At 60.3% G+C, this 10,069-nt stretch overlaps 1 protein-coding gene across 1 annotated transcript; it reads left to right on the top strand.

The window, feature by feature from the left end:
- The first annotated feature begins 1,150 nt into the window (after window positions 1-1,150).
- LOC102450390 (trypsin) lies at window positions 1,151-9,344 on the top strand. Its single transcript, XM_075907584.2, has 5 exons — window positions 1,151-1,309; window positions 2,318-2,471; window positions 7,674-7,942; window positions 8,512-8,648; window positions 9,090-9,344. The coding sequence occupies exons 1-5, from the start codon at window positions 1,261-1,263 to the stop codon at window positions 9,240-9,242; spliced, it is 762 nt and encodes a 253-aa protein (XP_075763699.2). The 5' UTR covers window positions 1,151-1,260; the 3' UTR covers window positions 9,243-9,344.
- Window positions 9,345-10,069: the final 725 nt, after the last annotated feature.

Here is a 10,069-nt window from a genome sequence, read left to right on the forward strand (position 1 = left end):
CAGGGCACGGGCTGGCTGTGGCGGGGGAGGAGGTATGGGGGTGCTCGGCAGGGTACGGGCTGGCTGGGGCAGGGGGAGGGGGGTGCTGGGCAGGGCACTGGCTGGCTGGGGTAGGGGGAGGGGGTATGGGGGTGCTGGGCAAGGCACGGGCTGGCTGTGGCGGGGGAGGGGGTATGGGGGTGCTCGGCAGGGTACGGACTGGCTGGGGCAGGGGGAGGGGGATAGGGGTGCTGGGCAGGGCACTGGCTGGGGCAGGGGGAGAGGGATAGGGGTGCTGGGCAAGGCGCTGGCTGGCTGGGGCAGGGGGAGGCGGTATGGGGGTGCTGGGCAGGGCACTGGCTGGGGCAGGGGGAGGGGATATGGGGGTGCTGAGCAGGGCACGGGCTGGCTGGGGGAGGGGGATGGGGGTGCTGGGCAGGGCACGGACTGGCTGGGGCAGGGGGAGGGGGATGGGGGTGCTGGGCAGGGTACGGGCTGGCTGTGGCGGGGGAAGGGGTATGGGGGTGCTCGGCAGGGTACGGGCTGGCTGGGGCAGGGGGAGGGGGGTGCTGGGCAGGGCACTGGCTGGCTGGGGTAGGGGGAGGGGGTATGGGGTGCTGGGCAAGGCACGGGCTGGCTGTGGCGGGGGAGGGGGTATGGGGGTGCTCGGCAGGGTACGGACTGGCTGGGGCAGGGGGAGGGGGATAGGGGTGCTGGGCAGGGCACTGGCTGGGGCAGGGGAGAGGGATGGGGGTGCTGGGCAAGGCGCTGGCTGGCTGGGGCAGGGGGAGGCGGTATGGGGGTGCTGGGCAGGGCACTGGCTGGGGCAGGGGGAGGGGATATGGGGGTGCTGAGCAGGGCACGGGCTGGCTGGGGGAGGGGGATGGGGGTGCTGGGCAGGGCACGGACTGGCTGGGGCAGGGGGAGGGGGATGGGGGTGCTGGGCAGGGCATGGGCTGGCTGGGGGAGGGGGCATGGGGGTGCTGGGCAGGGCACGGGCTGGCACAGGGGGTGGGGAGGGGCATGTGCCGCCCAAGTGAGCGTCAGATCCGTGGCCGTGCCCTTGCCTCGTGGGGTCTCCGCGGGGGGCACAGGAGGCGGATGAGAATTTGCCACCTGCTGCGTGACCTTTGCAGAGTCCAAACAAGCAGGGCACCGGGGGGGGGGGGGCCATGGGCCGAGGAGCGCGTCCCTCTGACCCGTTAATCATTGACTGGGCCTCGGCGCGCGGCGCGGGGTGCGTGGGAAAGCCCATCCTCGGGCAGCTGCCGCCCGGACGCCATGGAGCCACCACGCACCGCGCTGCTGCTGCTCCTGCTGCTCCCAGCTGGTGAGGGCCTCGGTGTGTGTGTGTGCGTGCGCGTTTGTGTGTGTACCCATTTGTGTGTGTACATGTGCGTGTGCGCGCGCGAGTGTGTGCAAGTGTGTGCATGTGTGTGTATGTATGTGCGTGCATGTGTGCGTGTACACATGCGCGTATGTGTGCACACCCATCTGTGACTCTATGTGTGTGCATGTGCACTCATTTGTGACTGTGTGTGTGTACATGTGTGTGTGTATGGATGTTTGTGCATGTGTGTATTTGTGCATGTGCATGTGCATACCCATCTGTGACTATGTGTGTGCGTGTGCACTCATTTGTGACTGTGTGTGTGTGTGTACACGCATGCAGACTTGGGGAATGTTGTGACTGTACATATCTGGATTTGCATGGGGGGTAGGCATGCAGGCATGTGCATGTGTGAGCATTGTGCGCGGGGGTTTTATGGGTATGCATATGGGTGTGTCGGTGTGTGAGTGTCTGCGTCTGTGCCCATGTCTCTATGTGCTCATGTGTGTGTGTGTGTGCGCGTGCAGCACATAGATAACAGGTGTGGGGCGCTGCGTGCCCGTACCTCTGTCTGCACCTGGCAGTCATTGTGGGAAGGGTGGTGAAGTGTGTATCTCCGTGTGTTTGCGTGTGCGTGTTGGCGTCTCCGGGCGCTTGTGCCGTGTGCATGTCCCTTTGTACAGAGCATGCGGGGCTCTGCAGGGGGTGTCCCTGCTGGGGGGGAGGGGCTGACCCCGCTCTGTGTGTGTCAGTGCACTGTGCAGCACCCACCCTTGCGTCTGCGTAGTCCTGCCCAGACAAGGGGATGCGGAGATGGGGGCGTATTATCTCTGTACTGCATTCATTTGCCACCCGCTGGATCAATGGGCCTTCGCTGGGTCAATCCCACCTGGGCCAATGGGCCGTAGCTCAGTTTTAATCAATGGGGCCAGATCCCAGCTGGGTCAATAGGCCATCGCTCCATTGCCAACCCCACCCTCGCTGACCTCTGCCCCTCCCACCCGGCAGCCTCCCCACGAGGAGATCGGATCATCGGTGGAAGCGAGTGCCCGGTGCGCGGGCACCCGTGGCTGGTTCTCCTCTACTACTTCGACCGGCCCTTCTGCTCCGGCATCCTGCTGAATCAGGACTGGGTGCTCACCGCTGCCCACTGCCAGATGAGGTGGGGGGCTGGGGACACGGTGAAGGCTGGGGAGGGGATGAGGGAGCAGCGCCTGGGCGGGCAGACAGAGGCTCAGCGGGGCACCCCAATGCACCCATCGATTCTCCACACACCTCCCCTGCTAGGATAGGGCCCACACCACAACACAGCCCTGTGGGGCTACAGTAGGCATGCGAGAGAACTGGCTACCCAGCCCCCACAGAGCTCTCATTCCTGCGCCCAGCCCCCACACCCTGCACCCAACCGCCCAGCCGGGCACCCATCCCCAGCCCGCTCCTGCACCCAACCTCCTCACCAGACCTCACCCTCCCACCCCCTCCTGCATCCAATAGATCATCATGGGTGTTTGTTTGGTGGTCTGCAGAAAGGTAGATTAGAGAGAGAGAGAGAGGGTATGTCTACACTACCCCGCTAGTTCGAACTAGCGGGGTAATGTATGCATACCGCACTTGCTAATGAAGCCCGGGATTTGAATTTCCCGGGCTTCATTAGCATAAGCGGGGAGCCGCCATTTTTAAATCCCCGCTGCTTCGAACCCCGTGTAGCGCGGCTACACGGGGCTCGAACTAGGTAGTTCGGACTAGGGTCCTATTCCGAACTACCGGTACTCCTCGTGAAACGAGGTGTACCGGTAGTTCGGAATAGGCACCCTAGTCCGAACTACCTAGTTCGAGCCCCGTGTAGCCGCGCTACACGGGGTTCGAAGCAGCGGGGATTTAAAAATGGCGGCTCCCCGCTTATGCTAATGAAGCCCGGGAAATTCAAATCCCGGGCTTCATTAGCAAGTGCGGTATGCATACATTACCCCGCTAGTTCGAACTAGCGGGGTAGTGTAGACATACCCTTAGATAATTGGGTAGGTATTTCAGTCGGTAGGTAAGCGGGTAGATCAGTGAGCGGGTGAGGGAGTTGATGGGTAGGTAGTTCAGTCGGTAGGTAAGCGGGTAGATCAGTCAGCGGGTGAGGGAGTTGATGGGTAGGTAGTTCAGTCGGTAGGTAAGCGGGTAGATCAGTGAGCGGGTGGGGCAGTTGATGGGTAGGTAGTTCAGTCGGTAGGTAAGCGGGTAGATCAGTGAGCGGGTGGGGCAGTTGATGGGTAGGTAGTTCAGTCGGTAGGTAAGCGGGTAGATCAGTCAGCGGGTGGGGTGGTTGGTGGGTAGTTATTTCAGTTGGTAGGTAAGCGGGTAGATCAGTGAGCGGGTGGGGCGGTTGATGGGTAGGTATTTCAGTCGGTAGGTAAGTGGGTAGGTCTGTCAGCAGGTGGGGCGGTTGATAGGTAAATAGCTCGGTAGGTAAGCGGGTAGATCAGTCAGCGGGTGAGGGGGTTGACGGGAAGGTAGCTCAGTCGGTAGGTAAGCGGGTAGATCAGTCAGCGGGTGAGGGAGTTGATGGGTAGGTAGTTCAGTCGGTAGGTAAGCGGGTAGATCAGTCAGCGGGTGGGATGGTTGATGGGTAGGTAGTTCAGTCGGTAGGTAAGCAGGTAGGTCAGTCAGCGGGTGGGCTGGTTGATGGGTAGGTAGCTCAGTCGATAGGTAAGCGGGTAGATCAGTCAGCGCGTGAGGGAGTTGATGGGTAGGTAGTTCAGTCGGTAGGTAAGCGGGTAGATCAGTCAGCGGGTGGGACGGTTATTGGGTAGGTAGTTCTGTCGGTAGGTAAGTGGGTAGGTCAGTCAGCGGGTGGGGTGGTTGATGGGTAGGTAGTTCAGTCGGTAGGTAAGCGGGTAGATCAGTCAGCGGGTGGGACGGTTATTGGGTAGGTAGTTCTGTCGGTAGGTAAGTGGGTAGGTCAGTCAGCGGGTGGAGTGGTTGATGGGTAGGTAGTTCAGTCGGTAGGTAAGCGGGTAGATCAGTCAGCGGGTGGGACGGTTATTGGGTAGGTAGTTCTGTCGGTAGGTAAGTGGGTAGGTCAGTCAGCGGGTGGGGTGGTTGATGGGTAGGTAGTTCAGTCGGTAGGTAAGCGGGTAGATCAGTCAGCGGGTGGGACAGTTGATGGGTAGGTAGTTCAGTCAGTAGGTAAGCGGGTAGATCAGTCAGCGGGTGGGACGGTTATTGGGTAGGTAGTTCAGTCGGTAGGTAAGCGGGTAGATCAGTCAGCGGGTGGGACGGTTATTGGGTAGGTAGTTCTGTCGGTAGGTAAGCGGGTAGATCAGTCAGCGGGTGGGACAGTTGATGGGTAGGTAGTTCAGTCGGTAGGTAAGCGGGTAGATCAGTCAGCGGGTGGGACGGTTATTGGGTAGGTAGTTCAGTCGGTAGGTAAGCGGGTAGATCAGTCAGGAGGTGGGACGGTTATTGGGTAGGTAGTTCAGTCGGTAGGTAAGCGGGTAGATCAGTCAGCGGGTGGGGTGGTTGATGGGTAGGTAGTTCTGTCGGTAGGTAAGTGGGTAGGTCAGTCAGCGGGTGGGACGGTTATTGGGTAGGTAGTTCAGTCGGTAGGTAAGTGGGTAGGTCAGTCAGCGGGTGGGACGGTTATTGGGTAGGTAGTTCAGTCGGTAGGTAAGCGGGTAGATCAGTCAGCAGGTGGGACGGTTGATGGGTAGGTAGTTCAGTCGGTAGGTAAGCGGGTAGATCAGTCAGTGGGTGGGACGGTTATTGGGTAGGTAGTTCTGTCGGTAGGTAAGCGGGTAGATCAGTCAGTGGGTGGGACGGTTGATGGGTAGGTAGTTCAGTCAGTAGGTAAGCGGGTAGGTCAGTCAGCGGGTGGGGTGGTTGATGGGTAGGTAGTTCAGTCGGTAGGTAAGCGGGTAGATCAGTCAGTGGATGGGACGGTTATTGGGTAGGTAGTTCTGTCGGTAGGTAAGCGGGTAGGTCAGTCAGCGGGTGGGACGGTTGATGGGTAGGTAGTTCAGTCGGTAGGTAAGCGGGTAGGTCAGTCAGCAGGTGGGACGGTTGATGGGTAGGTAGTTCAGTCGGTAGGTAAGCGGGTAGGTCAGTCAGCGGGTGGGACGGTTGATGGGTAGGTAGTTCAGTCGGTAGGTAAGCGGGTAGGTCAGTCAGCGGGTGGGACGGTTGATGGGTAGGTAGTTCAGTCGGTAGGTAAGCGGGTAGATCAGTCAGCGGGTGGGACGGTTGATGGGTAGGTAGTTCAGTCGGTAGGTAAGCGGGTAGATCAGTCAGCGGGTGGGACGGTTGATGGGTAGGTAGTTCAGTCGGTAGGTAAGCGGGTAGGTCAGTCAGCGGGTGGGACGGTTGATGGGTAGGTAGTTCTGTCGGTAGGTAAGCGGGTAGGTCAGTCAGCGGGTGGGACGGTTGATGGGTAGGTAGTTCAGTCGGTAGGTAAGCGGGTAGATCAGTCAGCGGGTGGGACGGTTGATGGGTAGGTAGTTCAGTCGGTAGGTAAGCGGGTAGATCAGTCAGCGGGTGGGACGGTTATTGGGTAGGTAGTTCAGTCAGTAGGTAAGCGGGTAGATCAGTCAGCGGGTGGGACGGTTGATGGGTAGGTAGTTCAGTCGGTAGGTAAGCGGGTAGATCAGTCAGCGGGTGGGACGGTTATTGGGTAGGTAGTTCTGTCGGTAGGTAAGCGGGTAGATCAGTCAGTGGGTGGGACGGTTGATGGGTAGGTAGTTCAGTCAGTAGGTAAGCGGGTAGGTCAGTCAGCGGGTGGGGTGGTTGATGGGTAGGTAGTTCAGTCGGTAGGTAAGCGGGTAGATCAGTCAGTGGATGGGACGGTTATTGGGTAGGTAGTTCTGTCGGTAGGTAAGCGGGTAGGTCAGTCAGCGGGTGGGACGGTTGATGGGTAGGTAGTTCAGTCGGTAGGTAAGCGGGTAGGTCAGTCAGCAGGTGGGACGGTTGATGGGTAGGTAGTTCAGTCGGTAGGTAAGCGGGTAGGTCAGTCAGCGGGTGGGACGGTTGATGGGTAGGTAGTTCAGTCGGTAGGTAAGCGGGTAGGTCAGTCAGCGGGTGGGACGGTTGATGGGTAGGTAGTTCAGTCGGTAGGTAAGCGGGTAGATCAGTCAGCGGGTGGGACGGTTGATGGGTAGGTAGTTCAGTCGGTAGGTAAGCGGGTAGATCAGTCAGCGGGTGGGACGGTTGATGGGTAGGTAGTTCAGTCGGTAGGTAAGCGGGTAGGTCAGTCAGCGGGTGGGACGGTTGATGGGTAGGTAGTTCTGTCGGTAGGTAAGCGGGTAGGTCAGTCAGCGGGTGGGACGGTTGATGGGTAGGTAGTTCAGTCGGTAGGTAAGCGGGTAGGTCAGTCAGCGGGTGGGACGGTTGATGGGTAGGTAGTTCAGTCGGTAGGTAAGCGGGTAGATCAGTCAGCGGGTGGGATGGTTGATGGGTAGGTAGTTCTGTCGGTAGGTAAGCGGGTAGGTCAGTCAGCGGGTGGGGTGGTTGATGGGTAGGTAGTTCAGTCGGTAGGTAAGCGGGTAGATCAGTCAGTGGGTGAGCAGGTTGATGGGTAGGTAGTTCAGTGGGTAGGTAAGCGGGTAGGTCAGTCAGCGGGTGGGGTGGTTGATGGGTAGGTAGTTCAGTCGGTAGGTAAGCGGGTAGATCAGTCAGCAGGTGGGACGGTTGATGGGTAGGTAGTTCAGTTGGTAGGTAAGCGGGTAGGTCAGTCAGCAGGTGGGACGGTTGATGGGTAGGTAGTTCAGTCGGTAGGTAAGCGGGTAGGTCAGTCAGCAGGTGGGACGGTTGATGGGTAGGTAGTTCAGTCGGTAGGTAAGCGGGTAGGTCAGTCACAGGTGGGACGGTTATTGGGTAGGTAGTTCTGTCGGTAGGTAAGCGGGTAGGTCAGTCAGCGGGTGGGACGGTTATTGGGTAGGTAGTTCAGTCGGTAGGTAAGCGGGTAGATCAGTCAGTGGGTGAGCAGGTTGATGGGTAGGTAGTTCAGTCGACGGGTGCGGAGGAAGGTCAGTCAGTGGGTAGGTGCCTGTTGCCCGGGGTCACCAGCGGAGGCCGTTTGCCTGGCTCATGCCGGGACGGGGTCACTGAGGGCATTTCACTGTGTGCGCCCTGCAGGAATGGCTGGGTCTATGCCAGTAAAGGGGGCCGAGGGAGTTGTGGAGCTGGGCGTGTCGGTGGCTCACTGGAGGGGGGGATTGGAGAATTGTACGGCCAGAGGCTGCTGCGGTGTCTGGGGGGCGGCTGGGTAGGGAGTCGGGGGTGGGGCTGCGGAGCGGGGGGGCTCTAGAGCACAGGTCTGGTGAGGTCTCCGGGTGTGCGGAGGCTGGGCCTGACAAACGGCCCAGGACTCTGGTCTCTGTCTCAGTCACATCCAGCTGCGCCTGGGGGAACACAGCCTGAGCTCGTTCTCGGGGTGCGAGCAGTTCTCCGCTGCCCAGAACATCACCCCCCACTGCAAGTTCTACGCCTCTGGCCTCGACAGCCGGAACTACGAGAACGACATCATGCTGATCCGCATTTCACCCCCGGCCGTCTACACCGACTGCGTGCAGCCCCTCAGCCTGACTGACACCTGCCCCACACCAGGGACCCACTGCACCGTGATGGGATGGGGCACCACCACCAGCCCTGAGGGTAACAGACCCCAGGTCCACGCTGGGCTACCAAGGGGCTGTGGGTGAGGAGTGAAGGGCACTGGCAGAGTTGAGGGCAGGGCTAACATGGGGCTTCGGGTCGGGATTATGGGGCACTGGCAGAGTTGGGGGGCAGGGATAGCATGGGGCTTTGGGTCAGGATTGAGAGGCACTGGCAGAGTTGGGGGCAGGGCTAACATGGGGCTTCGGGTCAGGATTATGGGGCACTGGCAGAGTTGGGGGGCAGGGCAGGGGGTTTTGAGTCAGGATTGAGAGGTACGGGCAGGGCTGGGGGGCAGGGATAGCATGGGGCTTCGGGTCAGGATTGAGAGGCACTGGCAGAGTTGGGGGCAGGGCTAACATGAGGCTTCGGGTCAGGATTATGGGGCACTGGCAGAGTTGGGGGGCAGGGCAGGGGGTTTTGAGACAGGATTGAGAGGTACGGGCAGGGCTGGGGGGGCGGGAGGCTGCAGGATCAAATGCCGAGGTTGGGCTAGAGGGGAAAGCAACCGTTCCTTCCCCCCTTCCTTGGCCAACCCTGATGAAGAACCGAGAGCCCTTCCCTTCCAGAGACGTACCCTGACACCCCGCAGTGCGTGGACATCGATATAGTCTCCGGGGAGGACTGCCAGGCCGAGTACCCCGGGAAAGTGACGGAGAACATGCTCTGTGCTGGGGTACCGGAGGGGGGCAAAGACTCCTGCCAGGTGAAGGCGCTTCCCTGCGTCCCTCTCGCGGGCGGGGCAGATGGGGAGCAAAGATTGGGGACATGATCTGCTATGGCTCTGGTGGCTGTGTCTCCATGGCTCTGCGCAGTGTGGCTCTGCATGGCATGGGGAGGCTGTCTGCCCAGTGCCGGGTGGCTCTGTCTCCATAGCTCTGCATGGTCCTGCGGGGCTGTCTCCGTGGCATGGCCTGACAGTGTCTCCGTGGCTCTGTGCAGTGTGGCAGGGCTGTCTCCATGGCATGGCCTGACAGTGTCTCCGTGGCTCTGTGCAGTGTGGCAGGGCTGTCTCTGTGCATGGCCTGACGGTGTCTCCGTGGCTCTGTGCAGCGTGGCAGGGCTGTCTCCGTGGCATGGCCTGACAGTGTCTCTGTGGCTCTGCGTGGCGTGGCTGACCTATGTCTTTTCTGTGGCATCTCCCCAGGGTGACTCCGGGGGGCCCCTGGTCTGTGATGGGAAGCTGCAGGGCCTGGTTTCCTGGGGGGATCACCCCTGTGCCCAGGCCAACAAGCCTGGTGTCTACACCAGCATCTGCAAATACCTCGACTGGATCCAGAAGATCATCGCGGGGCAGTGATGACCTGGGGGCTGGGCCAGGGGCCAGGAGGGGCTAATTACTGACCCTAGCTCAGAGTCGGGTTCAGGCTCGAGGAAGACTCAATAAATTCTCTGGAATGCACGTCTCCTGCCCTGGATGCTCCACAAGACCTGCTTGAATGGTGCCGCGTTTCTAGTCTCTGGCCCCAGGGCCAGCTGGCTCAGGGGGGCTGGGAATGGGATACGGGGCCTTTGCCTGCTAGGGGCCACCAGCTCCAATCCATCCCTGGCCCCACAGTCAAAGGTCTGCCTCAAACCTTCGATTCAAACGGGGACCAGGACCCATTTCTCCCCCCCGCCCCGTGGGAGGGCTTTGGGGGGTAAAAGCCATGCAGGGCTACGCTCCTGGCCCTTTGTGTCCCCCACCCCAGCCAAACTGGGTCTTGGGCTTTCCTTTCCCAAGAGGCCGGTCTCCAGGCGGGCCGGGCGGGGGGTGGGATGTCACATGCTGTCCACTGGGACCTGGTAGCCAGTGTGTGCATTGGACCCTGATGTACCAGGCGCTAAAATTCTGGTCTGTGTCCCCACACCCCAAAAAATCCTTCCCATGAGCCTCTGCTCAGCAACTCCTATCTGCGAGCAGCCTCCTCCGCTAGGCACAGAAAATGCCCCACTGCCCCTCTCCCATTATGATACACCCTCCATTCCCCCCTCTGCTGTGGAACCCACTTGGTACATGCCCCATCCCCACACTATTGATCTCATATGATATGTCCTCGATTGCCACCCGTCCCTATGGACCCCACTTGATACATGCCCCACTTCACCCCACCCCCACTCTTGATCTCAAATGATTCATCCTCCATT

This window comes from Pelodiscus sinensis, chromosome 22 (assembly GCF_052426305.1).
Source record: "Pelodiscus sinensis isolate ZL-2025 chromosome 22, ASM5242630v1, whole genome shotgun sequence".
Taxonomy (NCBI): Eukaryota; Metazoa; Chordata; order Testudines; family Trionychidae; genus Pelodiscus; species Pelodiscus sinensis.

Bases quoted from the DNA above. Each gene is read 5' to 3' on its own strand.
- LOC102450390 (XM_075907584.2), top strand. From the start codon at position 1,261: ATGGAGCCACCACGCACCGCGCTGCTGCTGCTCCTGCTGCTCCCAGCT. The intron at 2,472-7,673 runs GTGGGGGGCTGG...TCTCTGTCTCAG, and splicing joins GCTGCCCACTGCCAGATGAG to TCACATCCAGCTGCGCCTGG. The intron at 7,943-8,511 runs GTAACAGACCCC...CTTCCCTTCCAG, and splicing joins CACCACCACCAGCCCTGAGG to AGACGTACCCTGACACCCCG.